Below are 18,781 nucleotides of genomic sequence, written 5' to 3'. Positions count from 1 at the left end.
TGGCAAAGGAAGGAAGGAAGGAAGGAAGGAAGGAAGGAAGGAAGGAAGGAAGGAAGGAAGGAAGGAAGGAAGGAAGGAAGGAAGGAAGGAAATATGCTGAGAATGGTAAATGCCTTAGAATGATAATGAAAGCTCTCTGCTTTCTCTCCAAGCTTACTTACTTGCAGATAGGCTAGAGGTTTGATGAGGTGAGAAAGAAGCAAGGGAAAAGCAGTCAAATGGAGAAACTCTCCATCTTGGGTGTTGACTCCCAAGCTGCCTCTCTAAGCTCCAGAGGCAAATGAGAGATTTCAAGGTTGTCTGAAAACAAGGGATAATAGAGTACTGAATTCTCTGTGTTTGTGGTAATGCTTTGCATGCTATATGCCTTTAGGGGGATGGTGTGTTATTACAGAGAGGGGAAAAAATCATTTTCACAGATTTCCACGCCTTTACTGGGGAAGTAGGTTTTTTTCTTTAATTAGTACCAAGAAGCTAATAATAGAGTTAACAAAGGAGCCATATATATTTAATTGGTGAAATTGAAAAAGCTCGCTTGGTGATAAACACATGATTAATTGAACAAAAGCCTTGTTAGCCAGCAACAATAAAACTGAGGAGAATTGTGACACATGATGATTTCCTTCCTGCTCCCCAAAATAAACTTGATGCCAGTAGGAATTTCATCACAGACAATTCCCAGCTTCCATAATTCTGCAGAGAAAAAGGAGTCACCCAGCAAGAACTGCCTGAGCTCCTGAGCTTGGCAGGATGGAGGACCACAGAACCCCACTTTTATTCCTCTCTCCTGCTGTTTGAAATGTTTTATCTCCTACTCCCTTACAGTGGATTCTGCTTCTCTCTGTTATCTTGTTTTGCATTTTTCTTGGTATCTCCCCTTACCTTGTACCTAGTACACTGCCTTGTAGATATTAGGCACTTAATAAATGTTTGTTAAGTCATCCCAACTTAATCCATTTCAGTCAAATGGTCAAAAAGTCAAATCAAGTCAACATGATTGCATTAAGTGCTTGCTATGTGCAAGACATTGTGCAAAGTCCTGGGGGGGGGGGGAGGAAGGCAAGAAAGAAAAGAAAAGAAGGAAGGAAGGAAGGAAGGAAGGAAGGAAGGAAGGAAGGAAGGAAGGAAGGAAGGAAGGAAGGAGAGGAGGAATGTGGAGGAGTGGAGAAATAAAGAGGAAGGTAGGAAGAGATAGGTAGAGAAAAAGACAGAGAAAAGAGTACATAGGGCTGGGAATAGAGTGCAAAGGTCTCCAGTATCACCTTAGTACAGCTAAGACTTTTTAATGCTTTAAGGCATTGGACCAGTAAGTGCCTAGGACTGTGATGGTAAAACTATTACACGTGTGTCAAAGCTGGCTCACAGAGACCTCTCTATGGGCATATGCTGCCATCAGAGTTAGTTACTAGAAAGGCAGAGGGACTCAGACAGAACTGCTCTCTTCCTCTTCTCAACCACACCTCCCCACCTCTCTGCCCAGGAGCCTAATGGAAGCACACTTACTCCCTTCCCTGAGTGGAGCACCTTGACACTGCCTTCCCTTTCTCCCTCCCATCTGGGGTAAGGTGAATGAGGGGGGGCAGGTATGCAGTCTGGGTGAATGGGCACAGCATGCAGTGGGGGGGGGGGCACAACATGCAGTCTCTAAAAGGTTCACCACCACTGTCCTAGGACATAACAGGAGTTGAAAGGGAAAATGAACAGAGGTGTCTGTGTGTTTATCCAGAACCTCAGAAAGCCTCAGCAGGTGTAGAGTATGTGGGTGGGCACATAGCATACCCTCTGGGTGAAGAAGTGAAAGGATTCCCTTACCTAATTTCATTAACCAGAATGAAATTTTCTGCCACTGTCAAAGAGTACAGTTTTTTTTTTACCTCAAATCCTTTATTCTATCTAATATACCACATAAGGGCAACATTAAGTAGGAAGTAGTTCATTAATTATCCAGAATAAAACATTGCTAAAGCTCAGAGAAGTGGGAGATTATCCAGTTCTTACTGAAACCCTATGAATTATCTTCCTTTCCAAGTACTTAGCACACTTTTCTGGACAGAAAATTAGTATATATTTTTTTTAATTTCAATTGGTTTGAACTCCTTGGTTTTTTATGGAAAATGAGGTTACCAGACAAATGCAAATCTTTAGATTTGTCTGTTGCTATGCCTAAAATAAATATTTCTCAGAAAAGAAATCCAAAATGAATGAAGAATTAACGCAAATTTTTAAGAAGATACATTCCTTATTACAGGACTGACCGAAGAATATAAACATGTTCTTAAAAGAAGAAACACAGCTAAGTGATACAGTAGATAGAGCCATGGACTTGGAGGCAGGAAGACCTGAAGTCAAAGCTGACCTCAAATACTTACCATATGACTCTGCAAGTCACTTAATCTCTGTCTGCCTCAGTTAAAGAGTATAATTTACAAAGAGAATGCAAGTGAAATCTCCTTACAGCATATACTCTAGCAAAGATGTACTATGTATAACAAAGTAGACTGTCCCATTGGATGGCTTTTAATAAGTCTTGTTTTGATCCAGTTAAAGGATTCTCAATTAACAAGCATTAACTGAGTGCCTACTATATGCTGGAGATACAAAGACAAAAATAAAACCTTCCTCCACTATTCACTTGGATCCTCCATTGTAAAAGTAAAAACTACATGAACTCATTTCCTTCATTAAAACTCTACTTTAAATGACTCTAAATCATAACCAATCAGTATAAGAAATGGAATAGATTGTAGGAATCTGTCCATCGAGTCAAAAGGAGGTTAACAGCTAACTACCCCATCTTGAACCAAAAAGGCAGAGAAAGAATTTGTCAACTATTTCCTTTAAATATAAACATAAATACAAAAATAGTTTTGGGGAAAGAATGAATGAAAAGCAATGATTAATTAACTCCTTCTTGAGCCCTTTAATTATTAGGACTTTCCCTTTCCCCAAATTATTACGTTCCAACTTCTCTGTTGACATGTTGTCTCTCTTCCCCCACCCTCTGAGTAGAATATTAGTTCCTTAAGGCAGTCATCTTTCCATTCTGTCTTCTTATCCCCAATGACTTGCACTTATTAGCTACTTAATAAATACTTACTAGATTGTACGGATTTTACATTACTCCTCTTCATATACTCCACACTACAGTCAAACTAGCTCTCTTGCTGTTCCATCTACAGGACATTCTGTCTCTGCCTTTGAGTGGGCTGTCCTGACATGCCTGGAATGTTCTCCCTCCTTGCATCTTCCTTTGGAACCCCTAGCTTCCTTAAAGGCTTATCTCAAAGGCTACCTATTTCAAGGGACCTTCCCTGAATCCCCAAAGAAAAAGTATTATTAAAAGTTTGCTGTGAGCCAGTCATTGTACTAATCACTGGAGACACAAACACAAAAAGTGAGACAAGCCCCATGCCTCAAGGTGCTTATATTCTAATAGGAGGATATCAGCCACATATAGGGGAATTGGAGAAAGGAGTTTTGGTCTAGGCTCCAGGGAATCCACTGAGGAGTAAACTGTCACATCCTTTCAAGAAACAAAAACAGTATTGATTAGACCAGTGATGGGCAGTGAGGGGCAGTCCCCTGAAATGTTCCTAATCTGATGAATACAAGGAGTAGGATACAATACAATGAAACTTTGAAAGAGTTGCCTTAGAAACAGACTGACAGATGAGTATTTCCTTTCCTTTGGCCCCCCTCTTTAAAAAGTTTGCCCATCACTGGATTAGACAATTGTACTCAGAGCAAGAAGAAGCAGTGGAATAGAATTGATGATGGTGGTCGTGGCACATGACAATAGGGAGTATGGCAAGACAGTATTTTGGATAGATAGTGGAATCCCTTTGTATTGACTTCGCTCATATTCCATATTCATTAGTTTCTTTCTTTTTTTTTTTTTTAATTAAACCCTTACCTTCTGTCTTGGAGTCAATACTGTGTATTGGTTCTAAGGCAGAAGAGTGGTAAGGGTAGGCAATGGGGGTCAAGTGACTTGCCCAGGGTCACACAGCTGGGAAGTGTCTGAGGCCTGATTTGAACCCAGGATCTCCTGTCTCTAGGCCTGGCTCTCAATCCTCTGAGCTACCCAGCTGCCTCCCACATTCATTAGTTTTTAAATATGTTGCATTCTTCCCTAGGACAATGCAAGGTCCTTGAAGGCAGAAATGGTCTCATTTTTGTCTTTGCATCCCCCAAACTTAGCAGAGTACCTGGCATACAGTAATTATTTAATAAATGCTTGATGACTGATTGATTGATTAAAAGATGCTAGGTTTTTCCATATATGAGTTTAAAGCCATCTACATTAAGGGGAATAGATTGAATGCTAATACATATCTCTTTTGGCACCCAATGTATAATGGTTTCTTTGGGGGACAAGGGCATCTCCGGGACTCAGCACAATACCTGGCACATAGTAGGTGCTTAGTAAATGTTTGACAACTGACTTAGATTCTTCCCCAAGCCCTCTACTGAATTATAGAAGCCAATGAACTGGATTCTTATTGATGTAACCATCAGAGAAACAAACCTTATCATAACATATAATAAAAACCATTCTCTAGATTCATATTAGCTATGGAAGTTTTTCTTTAATTAAATGCAATATTCTGATCCAAAAATGAAAATAAAAAGCATTTTGAGTTAACAGCAACTAAAACTCTTCTAAAATGAGCACCCTGAAACATGTTTCCCTGTAAAACATGCCCACACAGGAGGTACCTCAATTCATTTGATAGTTAGATTTAATTCAGTTCTTAATTACCTTAATAGCACCCCCTTGCATTACTAAAATAGTAGGGTTCTCTGCAGATCTATTCTACATCCCCTGAAGGTTTACCACTTGACTATAATCATTAACTCTTGGTAGAAAAGTGGGCCAGTGAGGCTTGTTTATAAATGATATTTTTAAAAAGCCGTAAAAAGGAGCCGAGGCAATTTATAAAAAGATTATAGATTTAGAGCTGGAAGGGACTTTACAGGTTATTTTACAGCTGAGTAAACTGAGGCTTATACAAGTAAAATAACTTGCCTAATGTCACACAGCTAGTAAGGATCTTGAGCAGAATTCAAATTCGGGTCTTTCTGACTCTAAGCCCTTCATGCCCTCTTGTTGTTCAGTCATTTCAGTCATGTCTGACCCTGGGTGACCCTGTTTGGGATTTTGTTGGCAAAGATACTGGAGTAGTTTGCCATTTACTTCTCCAGTTCATTTTATAGATGAGGAAACAGAGGCAAACAGGGTTAAATGACTTGTCCAGGGTCATACAGCTAGTAATTTCCTGAGGCTGGATTTGAACTCAGTAAGATGAGTCTTCCTGACTCCTGGTCTGGTCCTTTATCCACTGTGCCATGTCTCTTAATTACTTCTAAATGTCATTCTTTTTTCCTTAAATAATCCTTACTTTCTATTTTAGAATTGATGCTAAGTATTGATTTCAAGACAGAAGAGCAATTAGGGCTAGGTAATTAGGGTTAAGTGACTTGCCCAATCACACAACTAGGAAGTATGTGAGGTCAAATTTGAACCAGGACCCTCTATCTCCAGTCTTGGCTCTATCCACTGAACCACCTAGCTGCCCTTAAATTTTGTTCTTTTCAACTTGACTAGCAAAAGGACAGAGTGGTGACCTCCTACTACATAACTGAATGGAGTGCTCCTCTGCTGTATTTTTTTAAAGCACTAATGCTAAGACAGAAGAATAGCAAGGGCACTTGGGTTTAGGTGACTTGCCTGGAGTTAAACAGCTAGGAAGTATCTGAGGTCAGATTTGAACCGATTCCTTCCATCTCCAGACCCATTACTCTATCCACTGTGCTACCTAGTTACCCTTCTATTGATACTTGAAGTACCCCGACTAGACGAAGTTAAGGTTGCATTTACTCCGGCCAGTGATGGGCAGGACTCTGTATCTACTCAGAACGTTTTTATGAGGTTTCCTCTCTTGTGCTGATTCTTCAGGGATATTAGTTGGACCATTTCTGGTTCACCTCCTCTAAGCCTCAGTTTCCTTCTTTGTAAAATGAAGGATTTAGTCTCAACTTCTAAGGTCTCTTCTAGGTCTAAGTCTATCATCCTACGAAGGAGGGACTTTAGAACAAAACGGGTTTCAGGTGAACAGGGGGAAGTCACACCAATGCTTTGTCTTTTCATTTGAGTCTGGTAGATTAAATTGCCTTTCCCAAGAAATGTGAGAGCATGGAGGGAGTAAGACAGCTTTGTCGACAGCAGGCAAGGTAACAAGAGACTCTATCTCCACATGGAGATCATCTTCCCACTGCTTCTATAGCCTTCCTGGGTTCTTCCCTTCCTTCCTACCTTTACAGAAGAGCTGGGAAGAATTGGCAGTATTATTACCTGAAATGATGCATTGTAATTTCTAGGTGAATTAATGGTGACATGCTAATTGTTGTCAGGAGAAACAGAGGAAGGCCTCCTGCATGCTGAGCGGAATTGATGTAGCAGATAGGGCACTGGACAAGAGGTCAAAAAGACTTGGGTTCAAATCTCGCCTCAGATACAAGCTCTGTGTCCCTGTTAAATGGCAAGTCAATTAATCCTCCTAGTCCTTAGTTTTCTCATCTGTAAAATGAGGAGACCAAACTCAATAGCTTTCTGGCTCTAAATAGATTATCATCACGAGGAAAAGAGTTGCACCAGATGGTGGTGGTCTGCATCATCAGGGGATTTCTGAATCAATGAAATCTCAAAACCATTTGAGTGCTTGAGTGCTGAAATATTGATTTTAAAAAAATCCACCTTTCCCTTCCTGCTTACTTACACAGGAAAAATCTTTACAATAAAACACCCAGTTCCCTGAAGGATTTCATTCTTGCAAGAGTAAATAAAGGAAGTAAGTACAAAATTATAATCTTTGGATTTCATAAAGAAGCTTTTTTGAGTCTGTCTTCCTGTGGGAGAAGGATGAGGATAAGGTTCCAACAGTTTCATTTAGAAAGCTTCTAGTTTTTAGAAATACTAGTGGAGAAGCGAGGTGGCTCTGTGTATAGAAAGGCAGGGCTGGAGATGGGATGATCCTGGGTTCAAATTTGACCCCAGGCATTTCCTAGCTGTGTAATCCTGGGCTAGTCTCTTCACCCTAATTGTCCAATCCTTATCACCCTTCTGTCTTAGAATCAACATTGATTCTAAGACAAAAGTAACAGTTTTTAAGAAAAAAATATATACATGTATATGTATACACACACACATATACATTTGTAACATTTGGCTAGCCCTTGCCCTTTGGTTCTAGTGTTGTTACTGGGACAGAAAGTAAAAATTGTTACCTTCTGTCTTAGAATCAAATGGGTTTAAGTGACTTGCCCAGGGTCATGCAGCAAGGAAGTGTCTGAAGCCAAATTTGTAAAAAACTAGTATGTTTCAAAAAAAAATGCAAAATGGATATGGTCCCCCATTCAGACCTAGAACTGTGCTGAAAACTGCCCCCATTCCAAAATGGGTTCACCTGAACCTGCCTGGCTAAGTGACTGCAACTGATATTGCTAACTTCTTAATTGATACAATTCTTGGCATAGGGATTAGTTCTTGTGCCTATTCAAATACTTTGTGTCTTTTTTAAAAATCCTTATCTTCTAAGAATTACCAAGTATTGGTTCCAAGGTGGAAGAGTGGTAAGGGCTAGGTAATGGGGATTAAGTGACTTGTCCAGGGTCACACAGCTAGGAAGTGTCTGATGTCAGATCTGAACCCAGAACTTCCTGTCTCCAGACCTGGCCCTCTATCTACTGAGCCATCCAACTGCCCGATATTATGTGCCTTTTAACATCAAGGGCAAAGAGGAGGGGAACAGGCACTTAATATTTTCTCATTTGATTCAACAACACAAAGGTGAAAGAGAAGTAGGCTTGATTCTATGGGAAATACTGGAAGAGGAAAGAAAAGAATGATTTTTGTAGACTGAGAAATTAACACCAAAAAAAGAGGTGTGATGGGAAATCCTGGAATCTCACCATATTTGATCTCTTCTTTTACTTGTTCCCTAAATGCACACATAAATTCCAAGATGTTCTAGGCAGGGTACTGACTCCCTCTCTGGCTATCTGGGCTGGCTTGCTCACTCAAGTCGCCCTCACACTGAAAGATCTAGGGTTCTCAGAAAGGAGATGCTCTTATAGCTCAAAACTCTGCCTTCACACTAGGGTAACTCTAATTCGTGGAGGCTTGTCACTGGTTTGTTTCTCATTTTTAAAATATCACTCCCCATAATGCCCTTAACTCTTACATATTAAACGTTAACTTAACGATGAGGCAAAAGTGAGAATAACTATAATATTTGTTCATCAGAAGGCAAAACCAGAAAGTTTACTGAAATGAAAGCAAAAGCAGGAATAATCAAAACATCATAGTCCATGCAATTTGTGTTCATACATAAAAGTATTGGGGCAGCTAGGTGAATAGACTGGCTTGGGTAGTCCTGGGTTCAAATATGGCCTTAGACACAGCCTTACTGTGTGACCCTGAGCAAGTCACTTAACCCCCACTGCCATACCCTTATTGTTTTTCTGCCTTGGAACTGATATATAGAATCAATTCTAAGATAAGGGTTTTTGTTGTTGGGTACATAATAGTGTTCCCAAAAGCAATGGGTAAGTAAAACTTAAAGAAGTTTCTATGGAAATATTGAGTTATTTCTCACCTCTATAAAATGTTCTTCATCTAACTTGTCTTTCATTGATCCTATAAATTCCATTGGCTGATAAAGTGACTCTGAGGGGAAAAAAAAAGAATGATTCCATTAGTTTGAGTGTAATGCCTTTTCCACACAGGTTCTAATTTTTAAACCCATTGGTGTCTTTTCATCACTAATTTTTTCCTGTAACTTTTAGATGGTACTTACTGAAATTTAGGCATAGGACTTGGAAGAAAAGATATAAATAAAGAACAAGTTGCTTTTTTGTTGTTTTATGAGTTTAGAGAGTCACCAGTGAGAAACTTCTTTAAAAAATAAAAATAAGAACTCTTACCTTCCATCTTGGACTCAATAATGTATATTGGTAACAATGCAGAAGAGTGGTTAAGGCAATGGGGGTTAAGTGACTTGCCCAAGGTCACATAGCTAGTAAGTATCAGAGGCCAGATTTGAACCTAGGACTTTGCATCTCTAGGCCTGGCTCTCAATCCACTGGGACACTTGGCCATCCCACAGTGAGAAACTTCTTCTAAGGCAAATCAACACATTCTCTGCATCTTAGAGCCTTAGAAAGTTACCTCGGGCTCCAAGAAATTAGCCAAGCTCAGGCAGCCAAGATAGATCAGACCTAGAGCTCAGTCTTCTGAATCTGAAAGCAGCTTTCTATTTGCTATATCATACTATAATTTGAGAGACACATAGCAGGAAGTTAATAACTGATGAATTTTTTTCTAATATGTCTGACAATTTATCACTAGAAACATTTATTGTCTGTGAGCAGAGTTCTATGACACATACTAAGTAAGATGCAAAATCTGGAAAAGACAGTGAGTATCTCTTTCCTTATGGAGTTTATAATCTAATGGGGATGATGACACATACATAAATCTTATAAGGAAGGAAAAATGTATAAAAGCAAAACACTATGAGAGATCTGAGGGGAGAGACTTCCTGGAGAATCTGGCAATTGATCTGGAATCTAAAGGATGGGTAAGAATTTAACAAGTGGAGACGGAGGACTATGTGAAATTGTACCCATTTTGCGAATCCCAGCCCAAATGTGATTTCTTCACGCAGTCTTCTCTCTTCCTTTATCCCTTAGTCCTATGAAAAGCTTAATGGAAAACTGCCCCAATATCTTAGAACAAGAGGGCAAAATAGAAACAGAAAGAATCCCCTGATTACCTGCTGAAAGAAATTTCAAAATGAAAACTTTCAGAAATATAATCAAATTCCAGAGTTTGCAGGTCAAAGAGAAAATACTTAAAGTAGTCAGAAAGAGACCATTCAAATACCATGGAACCACAGTCAGGATCATACAAGATTTAGCAGCTTTTACATTAAAGGAGCAGAGTACTTGTAATATATTTTGGAAGTCAAAGGAGCTAGGATTACAAATGAGAATAACCTACCCAGCAAAAGTGAGTGTAATCCTTTGGAGGGGATGGATATTTAATGAAATAGAGCACTTTTAAGCATTCCTGATGAAAGAGCTGAATTAAAAATATGGCATTCAAACAGAAGATTGAATAGAAGCCTAAAAAAGGTAAGCATGAAAGAAAACATAAGGGACTTAATAAGTTTAAACTGTTTACATTCTTATGTGGAAAGATGATCCACATAAGTCCCAGAACTTTATTATTATTAGAGCAATTAAAATGAGTCTACAATAAAAATTATATTCAATAAAGGAAACATTGATTAAAAATAATTTGGAAACTAAATAATCCAATCCTGAAGAATAAGTGGGTAAAAGAACAAATCATAGAAATAATCAATAATTTCATTAAAGATTATGACTACAATGAGACAACCTATCAAAATCTGTGGGGTGTCAAAGTAGTATTTAGGGAAATTTCTATCTTTAAATGCTTACTTCAATGAGAAAGAGAAAAGGCAGATCAATGAATTGGACATTCAACTAAAAAAACCTAGAAAAAGAACAAATTAAAAAACACCCAACTGAACACCAAAATAAAAACCATGAAAATCACACCACTTACTTGTTCAGCAATTCCCCAAGATGGGCATCCCTTCATTTTCCAGGGTTTTTTGCTACCACAAAGAGAGTCACTATAAATATTTTGGAACATATATGTTCTTTTCTTTTTTCCCTGATCTCCTTGGGAAACAGACCCAATAGTGGTATTGCTAGGTCAAAAGGTATATACTATTTTATAACTCTCTGGGCATAATTCCAAGTTGTTCTCCAAAATGGCTGGATTGGTTTGTGGTTCCATCAACATTGTATCAGCATCCTCATTTTTCCACATCCCCTCCAACATTTGTCATTTTGCTCTTTTACCATTTTAGTCAATCTGCTAGGTGTGAAGTGATATCTCAGAACTGTTTTGGTCTGAATTTCTCCAATCATTAGTGATTTAGAGCATTTTTTATAAGTGTGTATATATGGCTTTGATTGCTTCATCTAAAAATTGTCTATTTATAATAATTTTTGACCATATGTCAATTGGTGGGGGGTGCTTGTTCTTATAAATTTGACTAAGTTCTCTATATATTTTAGATGGGAATATGATTTAGATATAAAGAGTGACATCCTAAATAAATTATGGAAGCATAGAAAAATGTGCCTATCAGATCTATGAATAAAGGAGTAGTTTATGACCAAGAGATGGGTATGATTATAGGAGGTAAAATGGATAATTTTCATTACATGAAATTTAAAAAGTTAAAAATAAATTAAAATTAAAATCAGTGCAGCCAAATTTAGAAGGTAAGCAGGAAAGTAGGAACAAATTTTTTATTGCAAAATTTTCTGATAAAGGCCTCATTTCTCAAATATATAGGGAACTGAGGCAAATGTATAAACTAAGTCTTATAGGAAACTAGACATTACAAGAATCACAAGAGAGGAGGGAGTATATTTCTGGCATAGAGGACAGTCACTGCAAAGAAGGGAAGTTGAATATGGTGAGATAAACAGCAAGGCAGGTTGGCTAGGCCATAAAGTGCATGGAAGGAATTAATTAAAATAAATAATTCAGCACAGTCGTGATTTCTTTTGTCTAGAAAGAAAGGCCAGGACTAGGTTGTGATGGCTTTTATTATTTTTTTTAATTCTTACCTTCTTGTCAGTAGGTAAGTGATTTGCCCAGGGTCACATAGCTAGGAAGTGTCTGAGGCCATATTTGAACTCAGGTCCTCTCAACTCCAGGCCTAGTCCTCTCTCTGCTGAGCCACTTAGCATAGTACCTAAGATGGGCTTTAAATATCAAACAGAAGAATTTATATTTGATACTATAAGTAATAAGAAGCCACTGGACTTCATTGGGTTGGAAGGTAGGGATAACATGGCCAAGTATACACTTTAGGAAATACATTTAGGAAAATCACTTGAGTGGGTAGGTGAAGAATAGATTGGAGTGGGCAGAGACTTGAAACAAAAACAATTAGGAGACCATTGCAAATAGTTCAGGTGAGAAGCACTAAATGCCTGAACCAAGCTAGTAGTACAATGAAAGTCAGAAATTACAAGATTTGGTCTTTGGGTAAATAGATGGGGTGAGTGAAAGAAATGAGCCCAGGTGAGGGCTGGTAAATTTGGAAGTCATTTATGTAAAAATGAAAATTAAACCTATGGGTGTTGAGATCACAAAGGGGCAGCTTAGAAAGCCAGAAGAAGAAGGGCTGTGACATAGCCTGGAGATATACCCATCCATAAGGGACAGGATATGGATGCTGGTCAGACAAAGAGGATTGGTCAAACAGCAGGATTGAGAATCAAGAGAGAGCAATGTCATGGAAAATCATGGGGGAGATGACATTCAGGAGGAATTCAGGCCAGTGACATCAAATGCTACAGAGAGGTCAAAAAAGATGACTAAAGAAAAGCTCATTGGATTTGGCAACTAAAAGATCATTTTTAATCTTGGATAGAGCAGTTTTCCCCATGTACTTCAGACAGAAGCTAAATTGCAAGAGTTTGAGAAGAGAATGTGACATGATAAAGAACAGACTATAAACATAAATGACCCTAGGAGTCTGGGCTGTGAAATCAAGAAGAGACAGATTATAGTTTGAAGGGATAACAGGTGGTCAAATGAAAGGTGTTATTTTTTACAATGGGGAAGACCTAAGAAATTGTATAGATCAGAAAAAGGAAATAGGACATAAGACCAAATTGAAGATTAGAAAGAAAGGGAATATCAAAAGAACAAATTCCCAGAAGACAAAGGTGGGGGATGGAGGGCTCAAGTAAAAGGGTCGGCCATGAAAAGAAGGGTCACCTCATGGACAAGAGCAAAGGAGTGTAGACTGATATTGAGGGGACAAGAGTTGTAGAATAGGGTACAAGATATAGTTAAAAATAATTTTAGGGGGCATATGGGTAGCTCAGTGGATTGAGAGCCAGGCCTAGAGACGGGAGGTCCTAGGTTCAAATCTGGCCTCAGACACTTCCCAGCTATATGACCCTAGGCAAGTCACTTAACTCCCATTGCCTAGCCCTTACCACTCTTCTGTCTTGGAGCTAGTACACAGTATTAACTCCAAGATGGAAGGTAAGGGTTTAAAAAATGCAAAAAAAAAAAAAAAAGACAAACAAAAAAAATAATTTTAAGAAGATGGTCACTATTTTATCAGGACATTAAGAGGTGAGGTCCTCTGTTGAAAGAGAAGGTATGGAGCTATTGGTAGCTTGAGAAGAGAAAATTTGGGGAGTTTGATAAAGTTAATCAAGACACAGAGGAAAGAATTGCCATGCATCAGCAAGGACCCAGATGAGATCATATAACTCACAGCTGAGATCAAATAACATTCGTGGTATTCCCAGATGGAATGATTTCATGACTCCCTAGCAGTATGTAGCAACAGAAATGGAAAAGGCAGATGGTGAGGTATAATCCAGGGCTGTGTTTTGGCAAATCATGACATGTAGCAATAGGAGCACAGGGGTATGCTGAAAACAGCTCAAACTGACTTAAGAAGAGTGAATTATTATATTCTCAGTGTGAGTATTTAAACCTTAGAAGTCAACAGGTGCTACACATCAGAGCTTTATTCATTATTAATTATTTATAAGACTTAAAATGATGGAGAAAAATGTTGATAAAGCAGATTAAAACTTAAAGTGTTTTCATGCAAACTCTCCCCCCCCAACAGGGAGCCAGTTAATAGAAATTCACCCAAACACTGCTGAATGCATGTATGTGTATGTGGAGAGTGCATTTACAAGGTGCTTTCTGTTTGCTCTATGGTAGAGAATGAAAGCTGGTATAGAGGGAAGAGTGAGTGGTTTTGTTTAAGACTGTGTGGATGACCAGAATTAGAACCCCTAAACTGTAGGGACTCTTCTTGTCCAGAATTATGCTTTGATGGGTGAGCATAAAGCATGCTAAAACTTTTGTAACTTTACTTATAACTAAAAATGGAACCCAAAAGACATTTTGCTGAGAAAGGGCAAATAAGCTGGAAACTAGGTATCACTATCCAAGCTAATTTATCAAGAATATGCCTGACTTTAGAGAGGAGCAAGATTACAGTCAATGATGAGGGGCAAAGAATGAAAAAATATGAGTAAACAACAGAAAAAGAAAAAAGAAATTACAATCAACAGCTTCTATCCAGGTAATGAACAAAGAGCAAATGGATCAGAGGAGGACCAACAAACACCAAGAAAAAATGCAGAAACTCCAATGAATTGGACTCCGGCTTTGGAAGAACTAAAAAAAAAACAATTAAGAGAGGCTGAAGACAATTGGGAAAAGAACTTAAAAAGCAAAATAAGTCATCTGGAAACAGAGGCACATGGACTAGAACAAGAAAATAGGGTCTTGAAAGCCATAATTGACCAGTTTGAAAATGAGGCAAAGAAAGTGAAATTTGATCTAAAAATTCAAACATAACAGAAGGATAAGGATGACCAAAAAGCCAGGGATGAAATTCAGTCTTTAAAAATTAGAATCCAATAACTAGAAGCAAATGACTTCACAAGGCAGCAAGAGTCTATAAAACAAAATCAAAAGAATGAAAAAATTGAGGAAAATATGATACACCTCATTGATAAAACTACAGACCTGGAAAATAGACCCAGAAGAGACAATTTAAGAATTATTGGACTACCAGAAAATCATGACAAAATTAAAAGCCTAGACATCATTCTACAGGAAATTAACCAAGAAAACTACTCCAACATTCTTGAACAAGAGGGAAAAGTGGAGAGTGAAAGAATCTACAGATCACCTCCTGCATTTAACCCCCAATTGACAATGCCCAGGAATGTTATAGCCAAATTCAAGAACTACCAGCCCAAGGAAAAGATACTTCAAGCAGCTAAGAAAAAAGCATTCAGATATCATGGAATCACAGTTAGGATAACACAGGACCTGACTACATCCACATTGAAGGACTGGAAGGCATGGAATATAATATTCCAGAAAGCAAGGGAACTAGGTCTACAACCAAGAATCAACTACCCAACAAAATTGATTATATTCCTTCAGGGAAAAGTATGGTCATTTAATAAAATAGAAGACTTCCAAACATTCCTAAAGAAAAGACCTGACTTAAACAGAAAGTTTGATGCCCAAACACAGAACTCAAGAGAATAACCAAAAGCTAACTAAGAAAGTGGGGAAAAAAAATTTTAAGGGACCCAATAAGTTCAAATGATTTGTATTCCTATAAGAAAAGCTTATATTGGTAACTCTTAAAAATTGTTATTATTACCAGGGTAGCTAGAAGAAGTATACTTAGAGGGTACAGTGACAAATTGTATAGGATGATATGTCAAAAAAAATATATATATATATATGTATATATATATATATATAACTAGGGGTAAAAAAGAGGATAATACTAAGAGAAATGGGAAAAGAGATAAAATGGGGCAATTATATAATGCATAAAGAAGCTCATGGGGGCAGGTGGGGAGAAGACCAATACAATGGAAGGATGAAAAAGGTTGGAGACAGTCTCCAAGAAAATTTTAATCATTACAGTGGGAAAGGTTAGAAAGGTTCAAATGGAAGGAAAAACAGAAATTCCAAATTAAATCATCAACAACAACATCCTTGACATCAACATCACCATCATCAACATTAACAACATCATCACCATCAACAACATCATCAGCATCATTATCAGAACTATCAAGATCATCAACAACAACATCATCAACAGCATCATCATCTAACTATCCTTTTTCTGGCCCAGGAAAGATTTTTGCTGGGTGGCTTAACCAAATAGCATACTATATAGAGTACTGAATGAGAGCCAAAAGATCTAAACTCTATGCTTGAGTGCCACTATGTTTCCTTTGGGAGTAAAAAGAAAGCCTCCTTTTTTCCTGGACTCTTTTCCTCATTTATGTATGAATGAAGCTTACATGGACTCTGCATTAAGTTAATAATTTAAATCAAAGAATAAACCAGGTGTAAACAAGGAAAAAAGCTTTCTGTAGCATGGTAGCAAAGTTCAGAAAATTAAAACTCCTGGTATAGCTTGGCCCCTTAAGTTCCTGCATGACTAAGGCACTTTGTTCCTTTTCAGGTTGGAGATATTAACTGGGTCAGCACCTTTTCATTTCTACACCCAGGAGCTCCTTGACAATGCAGTTTATGATTAACATGTTCAAATAACACATTGATTCAATGCAAAGAGCTCTTAATTAAGATGGAATAAAATATGAAATAACAAGGGGAAAAAAGAATATGCCTGGCTTTAGAGCTCCAAACTTGGAATCAAGAGGACCTGGGTTCAAATCTGGTCTTCCTAGCTGTGTGACCCTGGGCAAAACAACCGCTATTGCCTAGTTCTTGCCATTATTCTGTCTTAGAACTGATATGAAGGAAGAAAGTAAGGGTTAAAAAAAAGGATATACCTGTCTTTTTTCCAAGATAAATCTGTACTTGGGGTCCTGGAAAAGCTGATATATTTTACCATTGTTCCTCAGCTGGTGATTATGGTCACTGGCAAGATTCAATAATATTGTTTGCTTATGGAAGTGTGTTTTGTATAATAACACGTGTATGGCTCAGATCAAATTGCTTACCATCTCTGAGATGGAGGAGGGAAGGAAATGGTTTGGATTTTGGAAAACACATGTTGAAAATTATTATTACATATATTTGGGAAAATAAAATATCTTTGAGCCAAATTTTAATTTTTTTTAATTTTAAAATAAAATTATTAAAAATTAAAAAGAAATATTGTTTGCTGAATTAAATAGATATCAATTTAATTGAATAGAATTGACTACTCCTAACCACCAGGGGTCATCAAAAGCATTCTTGATCTGCAGGAATCTATATTCACATTATCTAATGGAGGGCTGGGCTTGGCCAAGCAGGTGGCTTGTTGTGACATGTAGGTTACTACATACATTACTTTCATCTAGGTTGTAGGATGCCTTGAGATTATAGTCCATAAGCAGTTTGTTTTGTGCCAGGAATGGAGGGACTCCAGATCTGCTGGGGAACTGCCACAGGACCTCTGACTCTATCTACTTCTGGAACAATCTTGTTGCCTCCTGACAAAGTCTTGGAAGTTCTTTGGAGTAGATTCAGCTCCTCTGGGCTCTGGATAGAACACTGGACACACAATTCATGGTCCACAGACCCAGAACCTCTAGCTTAAAGACCGTGAGGACAACAGGAAGCCTCAAGATTATCTGAACTAGGCAGAAAAAGGTACCCATCTTAAACAATGTAGAATCCTTGGAGAAATGAATGAATGAATGAATGAATGAATGGTGGAGTGGGAGAGAGGGGCAGGAAAACTGAGTACAGGACATTAACAACAATTTATCAGCCTTGAAGAATAGAAGGGTAAAGGTGGCAGGGGAGGAGAAGAACATAGGCAAAGCTAAACTCAAACAAGTGGACAATAAGATGAATAAGGTCAAAGTTGAATTCTTGAGGGAGAAACAGGAAGTCATAAAGCCTAGTCTTTGTGAAAAAGGTCTAAAGAATGGGGAAGTTCTATAAGGAATAAATCTCAAAGACCCAGTGACTAGCATTTGTGCCATTAAGGAATGTGTCACTAAGGCACTCTCCTTTATGACGGGGAAGTGCTATCTCACCCTTCCCTCTCTGTACCCTTTCTTTGACTTCTTCACAGCTGGTAATCCCGATACCCAAGGCAATCAAAGAATATCATGATTGGGCAGTTGCTATGTATCAAGGACTTCTTCTACCATTCCTCCCCCAATCCCCATGTGGCGCTGGGAATGTTTTTGCAAGTTAGGATTGATCCATTTCAATGAATAATGACAATTTCTGCTATCCTTCTCCAGGTCATCCAACCTACAGCAACTCATTTTTTTTAACTTTATTTTATTCCAATAACAAATTTCCACCTAAGTTTTCCAAAGTCACATGATTCATGTTTTGTCTCCTTTCCTTCTTCCCTCCCCTTTCCCTTAGTGGACAAGCAAATCAACTGGGTTATGCATATATTATCACTCAAAACACATTTTTCCATATTATTCATTTTTGTAAGTAAATAATCTTCTAAAACCAAAACCCCAAATCATATTCACAAATAAACAAGTAATAAATGATATGTTTTCATGTGCATTTCTACTCCAACAGTTCTTTCTGTAGAGGTGAATAGGATTCTTTTTCATAAGTCCCTCAGAATTGTTCTGTATCATTGTATTTCCAGCAACTCATCTTAATGGTCCATGGAAGTTTGTAGGAGGGGCTACACAAGCCACATGATTGCTATCTACTCTAGTTCGGATGCTTAGCTGCCAACTGCCCCATGATAATCCCACCCCTCTTAGCTATAATGAACTGTAGGCCTGACCCTATATGGTAAAACATGGCACTGCTGGTAAGTGAGTATACTCCAATCAGATCTAGGTCTTCCTTAAAAAGAGGAAATGTGGTTCTTCTTTGGTCTTCTTGTTGTCTCCTCTATATCTGTGCTCCCTCTTTGGATAATTAATATGATGGCATACTGTCTTTCTAAAGGCTTAGGAAAGACAGGCAGCATTCTAGCCATAGGACCTGAGGGAACCAGGGAAGGAACCACAAATCAAATTCTAGAAACAATAACAAGTTAAATTAAAGATAATAACAACATATCAAAATTTATGGGAAATATCCAAAAGAAATCAGAGTTAAATGTATATATATATATATATATATATATATATATATATATAT

General features: G+C 38.0%; 1 protein-coding gene across 1 annotated transcript in view; it reads right to left on the bottom strand.

Moving 5' to 3' along the window:
- The window catches only part of EFCAB5 (EF-hand calcium binding domain 5), a 135,471-nt gene that overhangs the window by 65,045 nt on the left and 51,645 nt on the right, over positions 1-18,781 (bottom strand). Inside the window, exon 4 of the mRNA XM_044675595.1 lies at positions 8,658-8,728. Within this exon, the coding sequence (XP_044531530.1) occupies positions 8,658-8,728 (71 nt within the window). The remainder of the gene's footprint in view (positions 1-8,657; positions 8,729-18,781) is intronic.

This window comes from Gracilinanus agilis, chromosome 4 (assembly GCF_016433145.1).
Source record: "Gracilinanus agilis isolate LMUSP501 chromosome 4, AgileGrace, whole genome shotgun sequence".
Classification (NCBI taxonomy): Eukaryota; Metazoa; Chordata; class Mammalia; order Didelphimorphia; family Didelphidae; genus Gracilinanus; species Gracilinanus agilis.
Note: the sequence above shows the minus strand (reverse complement) of the source record. Positions and strands in the feature narration are given on the sequence as shown.